At 51.4% G+C, this 19,434-nt stretch overlaps 8 protein-coding genes and 1 non-coding gene across 9 annotated transcripts; 6 read left to right on the top strand and 3 right to left on the bottom strand.

The window, feature by feature from the left end:
- The first annotated feature begins 421 nt into the window (after window positions 1-421).
- tRNA-Met(CAT) lies at window positions 422-531 on the top strand. The gene is made up of 2 exons: window positions 422-459; window positions 495-531. It is a non-coding gene; the product is annotated as a tRNA-Met (tRNA).
- Window positions 532-2,341: 1,810 nt separating this feature from the next.
- On the top strand, window positions 2,342-2,905 carry CPR3 (peptidylprolyl isomerase; the record flags this gene model as incomplete). Its single annotated transcript, XM_076684689.1, has 1 exon — window positions 2,342-2,905. The coding sequence occupies one exon, from the start codon at window positions 2,342-2,344 to the stop codon at window positions 2,903-2,905; it is 564 nt and encodes a 187-aa protein (XP_076540957.1).
- A 799-nt stretch (window positions 2,906-3,704) lies between these two features.
- On the top strand, window positions 3,705-5,078 carry TRVA0_018S00144 (uncharacterized protein; the record flags this gene model as incomplete). The annotated part of the gene is made up of 1 exon (XM_076684690.1): window positions 3,705-5,078. One exon carries the CDS (start codon window positions 3,705-3,707, stop codon window positions 5,076-5,078), a length of 1,374 nt encoding a protein of 457 aa, XP_076540958.1.
- Window positions 5,079-5,236: 158 nt separating this feature from the next.
- Window positions 5,237-5,764, top strand: MPO1 (2-hydroxy-palmitic acid dioxygenase MPO1; the record flags this gene model as incomplete). The annotated part of the gene is made up of 1 exon (XM_076684691.1): window positions 5,237-5,764. The coding sequence occupies one exon, from the start codon at window positions 5,237-5,239 to the stop codon at window positions 5,762-5,764; it is 528 nt and encodes a 175-aa protein (XP_076540959.1).
- Window positions 5,765-7,279: 1,515 nt separating this feature from the next.
- On the bottom strand, window positions 7,280-9,447 carry ATP1 (F1F0 ATP synthase subunit alpha; the record flags this gene model as incomplete). Its single annotated transcript, XM_076684692.1, has 3 exons — window positions 7,280-8,705; window positions 9,031-9,167; window positions 9,406-9,447. 3 exons carry the CDS (start codon window positions 9,445-9,447, stop codon window positions 7,280-7,282), a joined length of 1,605 nt encoding a protein of 534 aa, XP_076540960.1.
- A 534-nt stretch (window positions 9,448-9,981) lies between these two features.
- COX13 (cytochrome c oxidase subunit VIa) lies at window positions 9,982-10,482 on the top strand (the record flags this gene model as incomplete). Its single annotated transcript, XM_076684693.1, has 1 exon — window positions 9,982-10,482. One exon carries the CDS (start codon window positions 9,982-9,984, stop codon window positions 10,480-10,482), a length of 501 nt encoding a protein of 166 aa, XP_076540961.1.
- A 1,496-nt stretch (window positions 10,483-11,978) lies between these two features.
- Window positions 11,979-13,343, bottom strand: CDC55 (protein phosphatase 2A regulatory subunit CDC55; the record flags this gene model as incomplete). Its single annotated transcript, XM_076684694.1, has 1 exon — window positions 11,979-13,343. The coding sequence occupies one exon, from the start codon at window positions 13,341-13,343 to the stop codon at window positions 11,979-11,981; it is 1,365 nt and encodes a 454-aa protein (XP_076540962.1).
- Window positions 13,344-15,717: 2,374 nt separating this feature from the next.
- Window positions 15,718-16,575, top strand: RPC53 (DNA-directed RNA polymerase III subunit C53; the record flags this gene model as incomplete). The annotated part of the gene is made up of 1 exon (XM_076684695.1): window positions 15,718-16,575. The coding sequence occupies one exon, from the start codon at window positions 15,718-15,720 to the stop codon at window positions 16,573-16,575; it is 858 nt and encodes a 285-aa protein (XP_076540963.1).
- Window positions 16,576-16,853: 278 nt separating this feature from the next.
- TRVA0_018S00276 (leucine-rich repeat domain-containing protein) lies at window positions 16,854-18,041 on the bottom strand (the record flags this gene model as incomplete). Its single annotated transcript, XM_076684696.1, has 1 exon — window positions 16,854-18,041. One exon carries the CDS (start codon window positions 18,039-18,041, stop codon window positions 16,854-16,856), a length of 1,188 nt encoding a protein of 395 aa, XP_076540964.1.
- Between the last annotated feature and the right edge of the window lie 1,393 nt (window positions 18,042-19,434).

A 19,434-nucleotide genomic window follows, 5' to 3' on the forward strand; every position in this document is an offset into this window, starting at 1 on the left:
GGGCAGACTTCAAAGTTGGCCACAGCGGGTTAGCACTTGGGCGGAGGTACGGCGTGTTGCCGTTAATCTCGCGGTAGTGCCGGCCTCTGTCATCGGAGGTAAAGGCTCTTTTCCATGCCTTACATGCAGAACGCTTGATGCGTCGACGTAGCTTGTTCGTTCTCCGCCAGAACCGGAGGTCAGTGTCTAAACATTCCGGCCTGTTACGGTCCTTTTTTCCATCCACTAAAATGGGTAAAAAAATCAATGAATGAATAAATGAAAATCAATTAGCGTCCTATAGGCGGCCTAGGGCCAGAGGACCCCGTTACACAATACATAATAGTAAAAAAATCAATGGCGCAGAGCCGCATTTGGTGCGGCTCAGATTGCAAATTTCAAGGGTTTTAAGAAACAGTGGAAACCGAGGTCAACAAGAAATGTTCCGTTGGCTCAGTCGGTAGAGCGTCAGTCTCATATGTAAAGTCGGTTTCGATTCAAGCATTATAGGACGATATCTGAAGGTCGGGAGTTCGAGCCTCCCACGGAGCAACTTTTTGCGCCGCGCGCGCCGGGCCCATATGCGTTATATATATATATATATATATATCGTACGTATACATATACCCGTGGCACGTGCACGCGGTTAACATGTGCAATATTGGAAAAATTAGCTAGTATGGCGAAAATCGATTTTTTGATTTTTGCACGGCGCCGGCGCGGTTGGAAAAATTAATTATAGTATGGCGAAAATCGATTTTTTGATTTTTGTCCTAATTTTTTATGGGGAATCCGTTAACAATTGGGAACTCTGCCCCCGCCCAAAATTTTTTCGAAGCCCATGCATCAAAGATTTGACCGTAACTCGCTCAGTTTATGGAATTTTGAAGAGATTTTTAGTGAGCCAGGCCCGCCAAAATCTGCTCTATCATTTAGTGCAATTCATTTTGAAATAGAAGATTTTTCAATTTTTGGCACGCTAGAAGTATACGGCTGTGAAGTAAAATTCGACTCTTATGTGCCAAAAGTTCGTCAACTGCGCGCGCGCGAGCTCGTATACGTGCAGCTCATGCGGCTCGCTCGAGCATTAATTAACTAATTAATTAATTAACTATGAATTCAATATATTATATGCATGCATATATGTATATAATAATAATTACTTAAGTTACTATGATATCACAGCCAATTGGCTAACCAATTAGAACTCGTAATCTCACTTCAACAGCAATGGAACCTACAGAACTGTGAGAACTGGCACCATTTTTTGTGATATTAGTTTATTATTATATATTGTACGGCGTATTTCAGTGTACCGGTATTAACATACCCGGTAAATGAAAATACTCAAAAAAAAATCTCACTTGATGAACTCATAGGTATATCAGCCCGAAAATCGGAACTTGTATTTATAAGCCATAATTGCAATTACTGTTGGAAGTCAAATATCAATTATAAAGTATATCTGACCCTAATTTATACGAAAGTACAAGGTTAGACACCGAAGTGTCTACATTAAAGACGGTGAGGAAAGGAAAAGAGCAAATAGAGGGAATCGTGGCTTTTATAATAGCGATTGACTTCGGGACGGAGTTAATGTGTTCCGAGGAGATAGCGCATTCCTAGGAGTCTACTTTTCTGACACCCAACAATTACCCTCTGTAGACCTATCCAAAGGTCAAGAGAGAGCCAAATTAAGGGCATTTGTCAAATGCACTCCAATACTGTACTACGTATCAATTCAAGCAGTATTGGACCCCAGTAAGAAGCTGATTACAATAAGGATTGCTGTAAACCTCTCATTGAATTTTTGGTACCACGTACGTTATAACTACGTACCCGTACGTAAATTTTACATCCAGTGCCCCCACATTTGTAGTCGAGCTTATTTTGATAGGCACAATTGACCTCATCAGTGCATTGATGGACATTGAACTTATTATAACATCATTCTATGCCATTAAATGATCAGTTGATGCAGTCGAAACTAATTTCGAGGTAAAAAACTAGTTCGTCACCACCTGATTATTGTTACCGGTACTGTATTGGTATGTACAATGCCTTTAGTGCTGCAACGGAGTGATGAGGACACAATTGTACTTATACCGGTACTTAAGTGAATGATTATGGGCTGACGGAAACACAGCCAGAACAACAGAACAATTTGTGATTTACATTTAGAGTTATAGCAAAAAGTGCAATACCAAGCCTTTTTTTAATTGTCCGTACGTACGCTGAGGTAAACCGATAAGTGATTGGACCGCAACCCTTGCGCGCGCCATCCGATGGCCGTTGTATGAATTCCCCAGAAAACTGAAAAATTCACTCATTGTTTAGCTCCACCAGCACTGTGTTACCAAAGATGATTCGATCCATTGCGCGACCAATTTTGACCAAGAGCTTTGTGCGAAACTTCTCCGGCTCCTCCGTTGCCTTTGGCAACAAGGTCTTCTTCGACATTGAATCTGACGGCAAGCCGCTCGGCAAGATCTCGTTCAAACTGTACGACGACGTTGTTCCAATGACCGCCGAGAACTTCCGAGCTCTTTGCACTGGTGAGAAGGGCTTCGGCTACAAGGGCTGCAGCTTCCACCGAGTTATTCCGCAGTTTATGCTGCAGGGCGGTGACTTCACTCGACACAATGGCACTGGCGGCAAGTCTATCTACGGCGAGCGATTCGCTGATGAGAACTTTAAGAAGCAGCACGACCGGCCAGGTCTTCTGTCTATGGCCAATGCCGGTCCACACACCAACGGTTCTCAGTTCTTCATCACCACTGTGCCGTGCCCATGGCTTGACGGCGCTCACGTCGTATTTGGCGAGGTTACTGAGGGCATGGATGTTGTCAAGAAGGTCGAGGCCTTGGGCACCAGCACCGGCGCCCCTAAGCAGAAGATCATCATCAAGGACTGCGGTGAGAACTAAAAACTCTTATTTTAAATGTATATATGGAATTTCAATGTACTTGTATGTCAATTGAGTTGGAACTCTCCCTACCGGTAGGAAATTTGCCGTATTAGAAAGCTCATTCTGCTTCATAGGTCACCTTAGGCTGGATGTGTGGCTATTGGATATCAATAGAATAGCTATTTTCGATTAGCAATAACAGGCATTTCATGGCACCTAACTCTTGATAATCTGTAAGGATACGTAACGGTATTCAATTAGCCAAGTTATAGGGGATAAGAAGACAATTTTTTACCTATTATTGGAGTACTCCGCGTAGCGGAGACCCAGGAGGGGTTTGGGGGGACTAATCCCCCCTCCTTAGTGATACCTTGCCAATTTACTACTACTACTACCCCTACCACTACTTCATTTGCTTTACTGTCCGTTTAATATGGTTGTTCATATTGGAGTCCCAGTCATGCACCTTATCTGAAGCATTGAAACAATTCTACCGCTCACTGTCAACCATGTTTAGCGGGAACTAAACTGAGAAATGCGTGTGAACTAGTAATAATATGGTACGGCTGCTGTCGTTTACTGTTTACCGACTAGCCATGCTAACTGAGGCCAAAATACATAGCGCACGGCTGTGCAGAAGTTGGTGATTTGTCGCCCGCGACAGATGAATATTATCGAACCCCATCAAACTGCCAAAGAAATATCTGCTACTCCCGTGGGTGGATAAAAAGGCCCTCAGCGATACCGAAGAGCCTGTAGATTTGATTCGGCTATTATCTGGAGTCATTATAAATATCTGAGGAAGTAATATTCGGAGATGCACTTCACGGGGATACAGAGCCTGGTCGGTCTGATCCTGTCGCGGCGCCCCGAGGAGCTGTTCCCTGCGCTTCACCAAGACGGGGCCATCGACGTGCGGCACTTTGTACGGGCCGTGTGCTACCTCTACGCCTTTGTCCCTAGCGGCCCGAGCCACGATGCGCTGATTGCGCTGCTGCCGAGCATCGTCGAGGAGGCAGCGCGGACTCCAGACGAGTCCCCGAGGGTCCTTATGCAATGGCATCTGGCGCTGTTTGCGGTCGTGCGGCAGAATCCCATTGACCGGCGCCTTTTCCGGACGGAGAAGTTTGTGTCCAATGGCGGGTTCGAGAACGCCGCCGTCGAGAGGAACTCGCTTAGCCGCCTGTGCACGCAGGACCAGACAGGACGCCTCCAACAGATTGCGCGGTCAATGGCCGACGAGGTATACCGTACCGATCCTGCTACGTACGCTACTTCGGCGAAGCTGCTCTACATAGTGACCAACAGCATCTTCCTCGACGTCAGCTACCGCGATGACCGAGACAGCCTGCTCAAGCTGTTACGGTCGATCTGGCACACGTATCGGTCGATGTGGGCGCACTTCAAGGCTCATCCAACCATCACGGAGCCCGTGCTCCTCGGCGCGCTTATTTACTCAGCCGTGACCAAAAAGACCTTCCCTGGGGGGCCAGTCAGGGACTCAGCCGACTTCAAGAAGCGGTTCCCGGCGCTACACGACGTCTACTACCTGGTAATGAGATGCGCCAGAGTCGACGCCGGGTCTGCCCCTCAATTGGACGTATTTCGGGACGTAGAAGACCTCACGCGAAATCGTGTTCCGAGGGAGGGGTCGCCGTCGCCGGACCTGGTCATTGCAGACTTCCGGCGCATCAATCCACAGCTGGCATTGAACAATGGCGAGATATCGCCGCGCAACCTGACGTGGAGCGTCAGCGACATCCAATGCCATGTGTGTTGCCACCGCAACTTCTTTGACAAGTTTACGACCGCTACGAAGCAGCTTTCGGTGAGCCTGTGGGGCCGGCGCCGCACTGTAACAGCCTTGGGCGTCGGCACAGTAAGGGCCGCTCTCTGGGACAAGGGATCGTCGACGACGGTGACTCTCATCCTGACAGACGTCTACTACGTGCCGCTGCCTGGAGTGAATGTCATATCGCTGCCACGCCTGGGGGCCTCGGTCTATTTCGATGCGGGGAGCATCAACCTCATGCTCGACGCTAAGACGGGTGTAGACCCTCCCATCCGCAACCTGACGCTGCCCGTGGCCCGCCAAGGACAGTACTGCCTGCTCGACCGCAGCCGCAAGGAAAAAAGCTACACCCTGCCGAGCAATGCCATGGTTCGGTTCATTTCGACCGTCACGGCGTGATCGATCGATCTTCGTTTGAGCCGCACAGACCCCACCTCCCATATCGGGACTCCTCCAAACAAACGGCTCCCAACCCGATCACTAACCCGACATTAAAAAGGGCGCCATTACCCGTCGCTTGCCGTAACCCAACCTATCAAACGGAAGCAATTAGCAATATGGGCGTATTCAACTTGAAGGAGCAGCTGGCGTTCTACCGGGCCCACCATAAGAATCCCGTAAACGTAGCCATCCACCTGGTGTTTGTGCCGACCATCCAGGCGACGTCGACCCTGCTGGGCGCGAACCTGGCGCTCGGCCCGCAGTATTCGCCATACCTCAATCTCGGCGTGGTCACGGCGGCCGGGTACGGAGTATTCTACTCGCTGCTGGACTGGAAGTTCGGCCTGCCGACCATCCCGTTTCTGGTCTGGGGGTCCATGAAGCTCACGGACCTGCTGCTCGAGCACGGAGCAGACGCCAACAAGGCGGCCGCCGCGCTGTGGTTCGCGGCCTGGCTCGCCCAGTTCGCCGGACACAAGTGGTTTGAGAAGAAGGCCCCCTCGCTGCTGGATAACCCGGCCCAGGCGCTCGTCCTGGCACCCTTCTTCGTCCTGTTTGAGATCGCTGGCTTCCTGGGCTTGCGAAAGGGCGTCATGAAGGAGGTTGACGCATACATCGCTGAGAAGAACGCCAAACAGGAGTAACTTGTGCCACCGAAATTGGAGGCTCTCAATTGCTTGTTATCTCAATTGACTCTTTAACTACGACTCGTAACATTGACTATTGGGGGCCAGCCCCCAAACCCCCGTGGCTCCGCTTCGCGGAGGGATTTGGACGCATTGGAGCTTCAATTGGCTGATAATACTAGTTCCATGGGGAGGTTCAGGTATAGCTTTTAGTCTTCAAGGTGATATTCTGTTACGATACTGGTCTTATAATCTATCAATGGCTACCTGGGACCGGCATTATGCACCATTATTGCCGGCAGAAGCAGATATATGTATATCCAACACGGGCGATAGGACTGGCGGCGATCAGCTCAATCCCATTGTTTGACTTAACAACTAACTTCCAATGGTACTGAGTACTACTACAGTGTGGTACAAATAAGGATTGGTTGAATATCAACGAACTACCAATGGTACTGTATAGTACAACCGTGTCGCATCTTCAAATACCGATGGGGAGACTGTCTTATACGTATGCAGTACGTACTACTGTGAGTTACTCTGGCGATTAAGGAAGGTGTTCGACCCTGGCATGTCGTGACTATCAATAGAATCGACCACAAAGAATATCTCTCGCCCTGATCTCTCCTATATGAACCCTTCACGCCAGTGAACTGTCTAACTACAGCAGTACGTATAATGCGTTGTGGAAATCCGCCTGTAGTCGGTGAATACATGCAGGTTCGTAAAAGAGGACACTATAGTTACAGCCGTGTGCGGCTTTTACCCCTGAATAGGTCAGTCAAGAAGACGACTACATGTACCTACCGCCTTAATGTGCTGAAAGATAGCAAGCGGGTCTAATTTTCTTCTGACCTTGCTTAAATTGGTCATTATTTATTGATACCAATACAGTAGCTAGAGTTCAATTGCTTTGAAAATATATATCATGCGCTATCCAATCCCTCTTCTAGTGTCTAGGGCTAGCGGCCCACTCAACGGAGCTGTTAGGATCTGGGGGCTGCTGAAGACTACAAAAATCTAAACAATCGAACATAATGTTTCTGAGTTCCATGGAGTATGTACCTAACTCTTAATCGACTGATATCAGTTCAGCTTTCAAAATGAAGCTTGTGGGCATTGTATATATCGTAGTCGTTGCAATTGATCACAAACATTGCCAAGCTGATTTCCAGAACCTGGGGCTGAGAAACCCCCGCATCTCCGGACCGATCGAGTGAGACTCAGCCTAGGGTCAATTCTAATTGTATAACTAAGTGTAGCAAGTGTAGCATCTGTCATAATGAAAGTGAAAAGGAAGCGCAAATTTTTTTTAGCTTATGGTAGAGCTACAAATAACGGAGAGATTAGATTATCTACAGCAGAGCCCGAGACCCCCGGTAGCTCCACTCCGCGGAGAAGACAGAGAAAGTTATGCCTACAATTTTTCTTACTAAAATATTTTAGCTCAATTTACATATGGAATGGTAATGTTAATCTCTATGTCTTCCTTCCGGGCTCAACTATTTTTTTTTGCTAGAGAGTATGAGTTTAGTTGAAAGCCTTGGAGAAAGCCTCGGTAACATTCTTCAATCGCTCGAGCAACTCCTTGGAGAGCTGGCCCTCGACTCGGATGACCTCCAAAAGGTCAGCCTCGTTGGACTTGAGGTGGGAGAGGAACTCAGCCTCGAATCGTGGGACCTCAGAGACTGGGATGTGGTCGAGGAAACCGTTGACACCGGCGAAGATGACTGGAACCTGCTCCTCGGCTGGCATTGGAGCGTACTGCTTCTGGCACAAGAGCTTGGTCAATCGCTCACCTCGGGCAAGGGTCTGCTTGGTGGAAGCATCCAAGTCAGAACCGAACTGGGCAAAGGCAGCAACCTCTCGGTACTGGGCCAAGAAGAGCTTGAGGGAACCGGCGACCTGCTTCATGGCCTTGACCTGGGCAGCGGAACCGACTCGGGAGACAGAAAGACCGACGTTGATGGCTGGTCGGATACCCTTGTAGAAGAGCTCGGCCTCCAAGAAGATCTGACCGTCAGTAATGGAAATGACGTTGGTTGGGATATAGGCAGAGACATCACCACCCTGGGTCTCAATGACTGGCAAGGCAGTCAGGGAACCACCGCCGTGCTTGTCGGACATCTTGGCGGCTCGCTCCAAGAGTCGAGAGTGGAGGTAGAAAACGTCACCTGGGTAGGCCTCTCGTCCTGGTGGTCGTCGCAGAAGCAAGGACATCTGTCGGTAGGCAACGGCCTGCTTGGACAAGTCGTCGTAGGTGATGAGGGCGTGCTTGCCGTTGTCTCGGAACCACTCACCCATGGCGCAGGCGGTGAATGGAGCAAGGTACTGCAATGGAGCGGCCTCAGAGGCGGTGGCAGCAACAATGATGGAGTACTTGAGGGCACCGGCCTTCTCCAAGGTCTGGGCGAGCTGGGCAACGGTGGATCGCTTCTGACCAACGGCGACGTAGACGGTGTAGAGCTTCTTCTTCTCGTCAGAGCCCTCGTTCCACTGCTTCTGGTTGAGCATGGCGTCAATGGCAAGGGCGGTCTTACCGGTCTGTCGGTCACCAATGATAAGCTCTCGCTGGCCTCGGCCAATTGGCACAAGGGCGTCGACTGGCTTCATACCAGTCTGCATTGGCTCGTAGACGGATCGTCGTGGCAGAATACCTGGGGCCTTAAGCTGGGCCTGGGCTCGGGCCTTGGCGTTGATTGGACCCTTGCCGTCAATTGGGTTACCCAAAGCGTCAACGACTCGGCCAAGAAGCTCTGGGCCGACTGGGACGTCGACGACGGTCTTGGTTCGCTTGACAAGGTCACCAGCCTTGACGGTCTGGTCGGAACCGAACAGCACAATACCGACAGAGTTGTCCTCCAAGTTCAGGGCCATACCCTTGACACCACTCTGGAGTTCCACCATCTCTTCGGACATGCAGTTGTTGAGGCCAGAGGCCTTGACGACACCGTCACTACACAGTTGTTAGTTTATCATCCATCACTCGAAGAATTGCCCGACATGGCTCAACATCTCCACATAACCCCCGCAAGCCTGACCTAGCAACACATCCGAAAGCTCCAGTGGATTCCACGTATTAATTGAGTCTCCGTTGGTTTCCGGGTATATATAATGCTGGAGGTTATGATAGCCCATAGAAGGTTGGAGGGGGTGGTGGAGGGTTATGATGGGTGGTGGGTGCGCGCGCCTCCGGACACCCCCGGACCATCCCAACAGCCAATCAGATGCCGGCATGGGGACCCGACGTAGCAAAGCGTAAAAAGCGTCAAAATACGTACCCGACAGACAGGACTCGGCCGGTCTCGTTGAGGTCAATCTCGGAAGAAACACCTCGGATTCGCTCCTCAAGGAGGGAGGAAACCTCAGTGGCGGAGGCCTTGGCAGCGTAGCCTCGCTGAGCAATTCGAGCGGAAACCTACCACGTTAGACCCAGTTCCTACAGCAAAAAAAGGGCAATCGAGAGAGATTGATTAGGGGTGGATAGCGCAGTTTGAATTAGACTCTCCTTCTATAGCTGAAGCACACAGTGAACAACAACTATAGTATGAAATTCTTGTAGTCAAAGTAGTCTGGAACAAATACTTGCTCCACTGAATGGTTCCCCGTCAACCAATCCTCCTCAATCATTCCCTATTTTAGCATATGGTACTTACGCTTGGAATGGCTCGCGTCTGACGAAGAGCGGTTCGGAACATTTCTAGTGTTTTGTAACCTTTACCTAGAAAGAAAGATGAAGAAGGAAAAAGGAGAAAGTTGGTGAAAAGGTCGCCTGAAAAATTGTGCTGCTGGGATCTCCCAACGAGGAACCAGTTTTTCACGCCAACCGACCAATAGGAGGCAATCCGGGGGTTGGGCCCGGTGAAAGTCGGCTCTAAGGCACGGCATGCGCTGTAACGGGAAGCTCCCGGGGACACTTCCGGGTAACTACACCCACCACCACAGCCATATTCATGAAATTGCGGCAAAGGTGTCAACAAATGGCAATTGGCCAATTGTATATATTCAATTGAGGGCCTACGTACTATTTTTAAGTTTTTTTGCCAAAATCTGCCCTGTCTCCCCCCCTTCAGCTGGCAGGGCTAATTGACAAAGAAATAACGAGGTTAAATTGTGGTGTGGTGGGAGTTGGGAGAAACACCGACCAGTCAGAGCGCATGGTTTTCGACCCGACGAGGTTTGGCAGAAAAAATCGTATCATCTCACAACCCACCGCACTAACCTAACAAATCATGATTTCCCGAGCTTTGATGCGGCCATCAATGGCCATGGCTGCGCGACGAGCCTACTCTGTGGCTGCCGCTCCAGCCAACGCTACCGCGCGATTGCAGGAACTGTCCCAGCAGGTCGCCAAGGAGATGCCTGTCGAGTCCGAGGCTGGCCAGGCCAAGCTGCGATTCCTGCTTGCTCAAGAGGGCATGACCCTCTACAAGACCAACGTCGAGGCCGGTAAGGCTCTGTTCGAGCGATACGAGCAGACCCGGGAGCACGGCGTGCACACCGCCGACCTCTGGCGAAAGATCTCCATCTACGTCTTCATCCCAGCCCTGCTGCTCGCTGGTCTCTCCACCTACTACGTCGAGGCTGAGCACGCCGAGCACCGAAAGCACCTCAACCTCGACGAGCAGAAGATCTACGACTTCCAGGCCCTCAAGATCAAGGACTACTTCTGGGGCGACGGTGCCACCACCATGTTCTTCAACCCAACCGTCAACAAGAAGCGAGAAGACTAAATATCTATACATACTTTAATCATTCATTCCGTACATTGGGGGGCCAGCCCCCCAACCCCCCCCCGTAGCTCCGCTTCGCGGAGTAATTGTGGAGCCAATTGAGCCAATTGAGCGTTCCTATGCGACAGCACTAAATCACATTGAAACACGATTACAGTACAGCAAGCATTGATAGCCACCAAAACTCCCCGCAGCTCCTGCGCCGTGTGGAGGAACCCTCAATTGGGCTCAATTGACTCCACAATTACTCCGCGAAGCGGAGCTATGGGGGGCGTGGGTCAAAAAACTACAATGAACTATTCAATTGCACATCATCTCTCTGACTTCTTAATTCGTAATTCTGAATGCAAATTGGGTCTTCCTGTTTCGTTGTCGCAAATATAGCTAACGTAATTGAATCTATACACATTAATACATTACTCCATATATTAGGAACTCTTGCATCTTCGGAGTGATTGACTTTCTTGTATGTAATGAGTGAGCCAAGGTTCCCTCCTCTCTGTCGATTCAATCCTTGAAGCGCCCTGCAGAATTGCCGTCACACTACAAGAATGCCAAGATCCGGATTCCGTGATAACGACATATCTAGGTCACAGATCAGATCCCGGGGTGCGATCCTCTGTGGGACTACCGAAGTAGTCGATCTGTGACTTTATCATTTCCTGCCGAGCTTGGGGACCTGTTACGTACATAGATGACCCTGGTATATACTCAATCAGAATGAGCTACTAGTCGAAATATAGTTTACTAGCTGCATGAGATCTTGGAGTGCGAGGTCCTACCGTATAGCACGTTTCCGATAATTCACTAAGCTACACACGACTAAACATGATGCTGGAAATTCACTATTTTGTTGTATTAGTCAATTTTCTTTCGACTTGGCTGCCTTCAACAATCCTATGCTGTGTATTGTCTGTTAATTATAAAGCCGTCTTTCAGCAGACGCTGCAACATCAAGCTGCAGAGATAGATCTGGCCGCAATTGATGACCACAGAACGAAGTAGAGGGGCCAGATAATGAGAAACTGGTGCTCAATTGAGCAAGAATTACTCTGCCCTCCCCCCCCCCCCAAGCAGTATATATCCCGAGATTTGCTGCTATGGGGTATTTGTGAGGCGTTGTTACGGGAATTTTGTTACAGACTGTAGCAGTGTAACGGAAGCTCTGTCTCGTTGTACCCCAGTTACGGGGGCCTGGGGGCTGGCCCCCAGCTAGGGGAGCTCGAGGGCTGGCCCTCGAATATCCTCTATACAGTACTAGGTTGAGAAGGGAGCGACGGTGGGGCGGGAAAGTTCAGGGGTCCCCCGCCCGCCCAAAAGCAGCCAATTGCGACGAGGATGGGCGGTGGGGCGGATTAGAATATATATTATTAAATAAAATAGACTAAAGAGATCTGCTCTAGCGGTCAATTCTCATTTTTGGTGGAGAGAGTCGAATAGGCAAAAATGGAGGAGGGGGAATGCTATATATATATAAGAGGAGGGGGAAGGGTAAGCTATAAGGTGGAGAACACAAAGAGGTTATTTGTGGCGGCGATGGCGATGGAGTTTTCTCTCGGGTGCCAGCTGAGGTGAAGAATGTTCTTCTTAAAGTCAATTGTATCAAAGTCGTCGCGCCGCATCATGGACCGGGCCGGGGAGCGGTTGCGGGCCTGCTGCTTCATGGAGGAGGGCACGCCGACCTTCTTGGCCTTGAACGCGCTCTTGTCTGCCTGCAGCAGGATCTCCGTCTCCTCGGCGTTGGGGTCGACGGCGTTGGGGTAGATCATGAAGTTGTTGTTGTAGCTGCCGGTCATGACGGACTTGCCGTCGCCGGAGAAGACCACCTCGAACTTGTCGAAGATGGCGTCGTTCTCGTACGTGTCGCACAGCTTGTCTCTAATATGCTCGTGGATGGAGATGGTCTTGACGGGCTCGCGCTCCATGTTGACGTCCCAGATCTTGACGCTCATGTAGTCGCGCGACACAATGTACCGCCCATCTTGCGAGAACCGCACGTCCGAGATGGAGGACGTGATCTCGGTGAAGAACGAGTGCTGCGCCGGGTCCATCCACTCCTCGTAGAGCTTGGCGTACCGGTCGCACAGCGCGTTCTCCCTCATGTCGGCGAGCTTGATGGTGCCCTTGCTCGACGAGTACATAAACAAGTTGCAGCTCGTGGGGTGGAACTCTGCCGCCGTGATGACCTCGGTCAGCTCCTCCATGTTGGCCGGCTTGATGTCGACGATGTTGAAGCTCTGGTCGGCAATCCCCAGGTTCCACAGGTTGATCCGCAGGTCGTCGGCCGAGATGAACGTCTCGTTGTCCGAGTTGATCGAGATCGAGTTGATGTGGTACGTGTGCGCGTTGGCATAGACACGCCGCGGGCTCGCCGCGATGATGTTGTCGTGCAGCGTCATCCGCGGCATTCGCAGCGCCGACACGTCCGACAGCATGCGCAGCCGCCCGTTGGTATCGCTCAGGTTGTTCTCGGCAACCACCTTGATCGCCTTGCCATACACCTTCCACAGCTTGATCGTCTTGTCGTTCGTAGACAGCAGGAAGTGTGCCTGGTTCTGCCGTCGGCACCACTTGATCTTGTTGATCTTCTCCTCGATCTCCAGCGACTTGAGGTAGTCAAACTCCGCGTCGTGGCTCTGGAACTCCGTGTGGAACCGGTACTCGCATCCCTTCTTCGTCTCGTTGCGCTCAAACAGCACGACGCGCCCGCCCTTGTCGCCCGTAGCCAGGTAGTCCCCCGTGTGGTCAAACTCCACCGTAGAGATCACGTCCGCCTCCGTGATGTTCTCAATGTCGCCCTTGTCCCCGAAGCACTGGGAGAACTTCCACGACTGGTTCGGGTCCGTGCTGTCGTTGTCCATGGCTCAATTCTTCGCTGCTCGTCTGCCCCGCCAAGTGGTTGGCCCGTGTCTTGTGTCGCCAGGGTGGTGCTCGCTGGCCTCGCTCTCGCTGAATTGCGTCTCGCTCTCTCTCGTGCTTCGTCTCGTTCAGGCAGTCCGCACTCGTCGCTTCGCTCCGCTGTGTCTGCCCTGTAGTCGTCCGCCCGATGGCCTTGTCAATGCGCTGATGGATAGAGGGGGCAGCTTCGCAAATTTGTGGGAAGTTTCGCTCCCAGGCGGTGTTGGGACGACAAAAGAACCACCACGCAACAAACGACACACCCTCCCAGCCCGGGTCCCAACCCACCCCCCCTGCCTCTCCGCGCAGCTACGGGAGTGAGAGAATTGGCCTACGAGTAATATCTAACTAGAGGGTAAGAATTGGGGGGACCAGTCCCCCCAAACCACCCCTGGGGCTCCGCTCCGCGGAGGTTGATTGACGAAGTGACGAGGGGGGGTGTTCTGGGGGCAGAGCCCCCAACTACGGGAGCTCGAGGGCTGGCCCTCGAATAAACTCCACTGCAACTGGGGGGCCCAGTCACCCCAAACCCCCACCCCGCCCTAAGGCTCCGCTTCGCGGAGGGGTTGACTGGGGCCAAAAAAACATTTGACAAGTGTGGAAGAGCCAATTAGACTGTCAATTTAGTTCTATCGGTTTAGTGTTTGTTGGATTGTAATTACGTGGTCGTTTTGCTGGCTATGCCCCCTTTCACGGGCCGTCTTGTTGATGTCGCATTGTCGTCACTAATTTACCGCGAGTACTGTGCTCGATCGATCGAGATCTTCATCACCAATCTTGAACCGCAATGCTACGTAGTACTCTATTATTTCGTAGGCTCTGATATGCAATTGCACCATATTTGATCGACATATACCGGTAGTCTGGATATTAAACTTATTCATTTAGCTAGTGGTGGAAACTGGGGCTTTTGGAGATTGTCTCGACAATTCCATTCAGGCATGCTTCACCAGTAATCCAGTTTCATACCATATTTGACACTAGCGGATTATTAATGCCAATGATATAATATGAAAGATTGATACAAGATTTAAAGACGAAAGCAGCCGCCGATTCTGGTGGTGACTCGGGTAGACGCTGCTTAACCCGGCAATCTCTTTGGCATCTAGGTCCGTGGCGAGAATTCAAAATAAAAGGCAGGGTAGATTGATAAATCAATAAGCATTCCTTAGGAATATACCAGGTAGTGCGAAAGTTGGTTTTGCACTCAGCCCAGTGAGGGCTAGCGGTTCCCCGTACGGTTTGAAGACATCCGCGTCTTCTACTGGTCGTTGCTGGATAATTATGGTATGGCCGTTACTTGTACTCCGCGGTAGTCTCCCTTAGTGTCTGCTCTATTCAAGTTGATGGTATGGAGCCACTTCACTACTGAACGTAAGAGATATAACCACTTATGACTTGCAATAGGATCGTGCCGCTTGGTGAGATGTAGGCAAATCACTCTGTACTACAAATAATGGAAGCTACAATGTAAATGAAACCTACAATAAATCTACAACCGCAGAAAAACAATGAACTAACTTGAGTGGCGAGTCTAATAGCTCGTTCAAATGAAGCTGCATTACAGCGTGGATGAATTTGACACGTACTTTTTTTGAGGTGAACTCTCACTGGAACTAATGGCTTGAACACTTTGCCGTTGAGCTAATGTAGATAGGTTCAATTTTGGACATTATACCCGTGAGGAGTAGATAAGATTTATCTCCTGGATGGTAGAGATCAATGGCATGGTTCCATTAATGAAAGGAGAAAATTCACGCGATGATGCACATACAAATACCGTACTAACAGATTCAGGGAGGCTACAGACAAGTTTACACTCGAAAATATTATCCGTAACAAATCAGAGTTATGGTCTTGTAAATTGATGAATTACCGATACACCTTATGGTTTCGCTTCTTCAACACTGCGAAGAATGGCATAAAACCTCCACACTGTACCTGGCTTGCAACATCCATGAATAGAGTGGGACTTGGAGCTTCTCTCTTGGTTTACATTTTGGAAATAATTGGCCCTGAAGGTGCACTCTATTGAATGCGTATATTGGACGAGTAAAACGCGGAGCCCCAGGGGGAAGGGGAGTTAGCCCCCCTCCCCCAATTGCATTTCTTGCGCCAAGCAAAGCTGCGTCTGATTTAATTCTTCCATACGATGATGAATCTACCATAACTCGCCCAGTTGATGCCTCATTGCCGGCTATAGAATTCGGATGATAACGTACGTACGTTCTGCTAATATTCGGCGAAATAAACGACGCACGGCTGTGGCGATCGACATCATAATTTTTCAAAACCTCCGATAACAAACCCAGCCTGTGAACGATATTCAACTAACCAATGTCGGACGCGAATAAACGATTAGACTCCTTGACGAGACCGGCGTCGTCTTCGCGGGCGCGGTTCATGCCCAAGTCCGTGGCGCGGCGAACCAAAGAGGAGCGGGACAAGTCTGCGCCCGTAAACAAGCCCGAGATCAAGGAGGAGAAACCAGCGCACCTGCAAGCCAGCGGGAGCGGCACCAGAGGCGGTCGTGGAGGGCGCGGCGGGGCCCGTGGAGGCAGAGGTCGTGGAGGCAAGTTCCAGATGGTAACGACTGCGGCGGCTGCCGGTCCACTGGCCGCCCCGACTACCGCAGGCGGTGACCGGCGGGCGTTCGCTCCAGCGATGGAGATCCGGAGCCAGTCGCCAGGGTACGATATGGCAGCGTTCCGAATCAAGTCAGAGACCCCCGAGGGTACACCAGAGAACGAGAACCGATACGACATGAACGAGAGCGCCGCGATGGAGGGCGAGCTGGGCCAGTATTTCCCCATCCGGCTCCAGAAGCTCGACCTGAATGCCGAGCAACCAGAAGAGGAGGAGAGGATAAGGCAAGACAAGCAGGAGCTCGTGGAGGAACTGTCGGGCAAGCTGGGCCACCGACTGTACTTTTTCCAGTTTCCTGTCATCATGCCGCAGTTTGAGCTCCCCGAGGGAGAGCTTGATCCCGAGGGCCTGGCAGGCAAATTGAGGGTGCACAAATCTGGGCGAGTGACCATGAAGATTGGAGACATCGTCATGGACGTGTCGCAAGGCGCGGATTGCAACTTTTTGCAAGACGTCGTCATCATGGACAAGGAGGAGAAGAAGGCATACCAGATTGGCCAGATCGCCAAGCGGCTCGTGGTTTCTCCAGACGTTAACAGCATTCTGTAAACACCGCAAACCCCAAAACCCCCAGTGTTCATAGGGGGACCAGTCCCCCCAAACCCCCCTCCGGGCTCCGCTACACGGAGATCCTCTAGCATTTCTAATCGCATCTAACATTTAATCAACTAATCATTGCAAAAGATACAAGTACAAAGTGATAATAATATATCGTGCCTAATCAATTGAAGCTACCTAGTGGGGCCCCCCAAGTCAATTGAAGCTACTTCATGGGGCTCCGCCTGTGAGAGTCATCTAATCAAATACATTCATTTATCATAAGCAAGTCATTCGTATCTCTGGAGACAATTGGGTGAGCAAAAGGGCCGCTTGAACACGACGCCCGACTGGCCGTGCACGTTGTCCCACCATTCGAGCGCGTACCCGGCGCCATTAATCATTCTACGTGAACACATGCCGCACCGCACGTCGTTCAATGCATACTCCTCGGCGGCTTCGACCAACTGCTTCACCCGCTCAGACCACAGCCGCCGGTCGCGGTTTGGAACGCTGCCTTCGGCAGCGAGGGCCCCTACCTTGACCTGGCACGCTTCTAAAAGGGTCTGGACAGATTTCCTGCTTGTACCCTCCTCATGCAATTCGTACACCACCCTGTGCGGCGTGTGCCTATCGTTCTCACAGTTCTCCTTCTTGCGCTCAGTGTACGCATCAGACTCGTAGAACTCATTGGGGAAGACCGAGAACACCTGTAGGCACGGCAGGTCAAGAATCTCGCACGGCAGGTACCGCAGGTTGTTCCGCGACAGCGACAGCTCCGCGAGCCGCGTTAATTTACGGATTGCGGGCGGAACACTCTCCAGTTGATTGTTGCGAAGAGTCAGCACCGAGATGTTAGTCACCTCGAACAGCTTGGGCTGGACCGTCGTCAGCCGATTCGTGTCAAGGTAGAGTTGGATGCGCGGTTCCAGGAATCCTTCGTCAGCGCACACGAGGTGCTTCAGGTCGGCGATGAGGTCCGGCACTGCCGTCAGCTCGAGCCCGCTGAGTCGCACCGTCGAGGTCCCCTCGCTGATGGCAGAGTCGATAATCCGCTTCGCCTGGGCCTCGCTCTCCGTCTCCGACACCGTAAAGCTCGCGCGGAGCGAGGTCTCAAAGTACCCCGAGTCATCGTGCCCCGGCGACGAAGGCGGGTCGCACCTCACCGGGGGCGACGACGGAATCAGCGCGGTGGGCCGCTGTTGGCTCGCGTAGTCAAAGTCGGACGTGCACTGCGACAGTACAAAGTCCGAGTCGATCTGGGTGCTCTCCGAGTCGCAGAACACGTGCGTCCTCTTGGAGTTGCTACCTTCATCCCAGTCGAATGCATCTGAGGACTCGAAGTCTCGCTTGAGGTCCTTGCGGTCGTAGTATTCCTTGTCCCGCTCGACCCTAGGCACCGTCGCGTACGGCAGCTCCTTGCCGGCCCGCGATGCATGGAAGAAAAAGGGGTCCACCTCTCTAAACGGGCCGGACATTTTCCTTCAAGTAGGAAATAAGAAAGAAGGAAAGAAGTGAACCCCTCCATCTTTTTTTCCGGGGTGGCCGGGCCCGACGCGTGTTAATTGCCGCAACGCGTCGCCGCACCCTCCGCGCGCAGTCCTACCGCGTAAATTACGCGTCGGTCACGTGCCGCCAACCCACAGGGCCTCTATCTCGTCAACTTCGTTGTTTCTCAGCCTTCACTTTTATGTGTGTTTCGAGGGCCAGCCCTCGTTTTTAGCTCCCATAGTTAAGGGCTCTGTCCCCAAACCCCCTTCGTCTCCGCGTAGTGGAGCCCAAGGAGTTGGGGGCCCCCCCCCCCCCCCCTTAACCCCCCCCGCCGCCCCCCCCCGCCCAACCCACCCCCCCTTCGTCTCGCCGTGGGGGACCCCAGGGGGTGGGGAGCCCCCCCCCCCCCCATTATCACCCCGCGGCAGCCTCAGCGTACGCAACGACAACGCTATACAGTACTGCAAATGATACTCGATAGGATATACTGTGTGGGTCATGACAGATCGCCCAGAGCCTTACAAATCATCCAGCAGGGCAAAAGCCATGTGATCCGGGTAATGAGAGTAGCTCGGACCGGGTACCCGAATTGTGCCGTGCGGCGGGCACCCGAGTCGTGCGGCTTGTCAATCAAACAGTTCCATGCACAGGTCATGGCACCGATAACTGATGCGGCTCTATCTTTTTTTACGCTGTGTTGCACGACTCATGTAATATGGTACGGATAACGATAACGGATAGAAAAGTCATTTTTTACTTAGTTCTATCATCAATTATCGCAAGTGTCTTGGGAGGCGGCTAGACCCGACGGGAGCTATTGCTACTCGACATAGAGCCGCGTGAAGAAGCACAGTGATAATACAGCAGCCAATACGATAGACCACCTACAGCCCGACTACGCTACAGCTGCAATGGACGCTCTGCTACTAAACCATGCGGTACGGTTGTACGCAGTTGTATGCACCTACGGGTAGGCGGGGCCGGTGGTGGGCCCGATGACGGCGCCGAGGGAGATCTCGTATCCCAATCGGGAAGGGTCGGGTAGGGGGTCTAGGCCCAAGCCGAGGGCGCCGATGCCTAATTTGAAATTTTTGGAATTTTTATCTGATGGAGATACAGCAACCAACCATTTTCCTTCCTCCCCAGAACTTTATTCTGACTGATACCGGTTGCCAGATATAAAAAGCGCGAAAGAGCACTGTTTTTTCGAGGAAATCGCCAGATCAGTAGACCTACGAGAGACCATTGACCTCTGCCAGCTACCTAGAAACTCCTTTTTGTTTTTGCTTGCCGATTTGTTGGTGAAAAATTTTCCTTTTGGTAACCTCGATTACCCTTGTTGGCGATAAAAAAAGACCACCACCCTTTAAATTTTGGCAA

Source organism: Trichomonascus vanleenenianus, assembly GCF_965637985.1.
Source record: "Trichomonascus vanleenenianus strain CLIB 3782 genome assembly, contig: TRVA0_018S, whole genome shotgun sequence".
Taxonomy (NCBI): Eukaryota; Fungi; Ascomycota; class Dipodascomycetes; order Dipodascales; family Trichomonascaceae; genus Blastobotrys; species Blastobotrys vanleenenianus.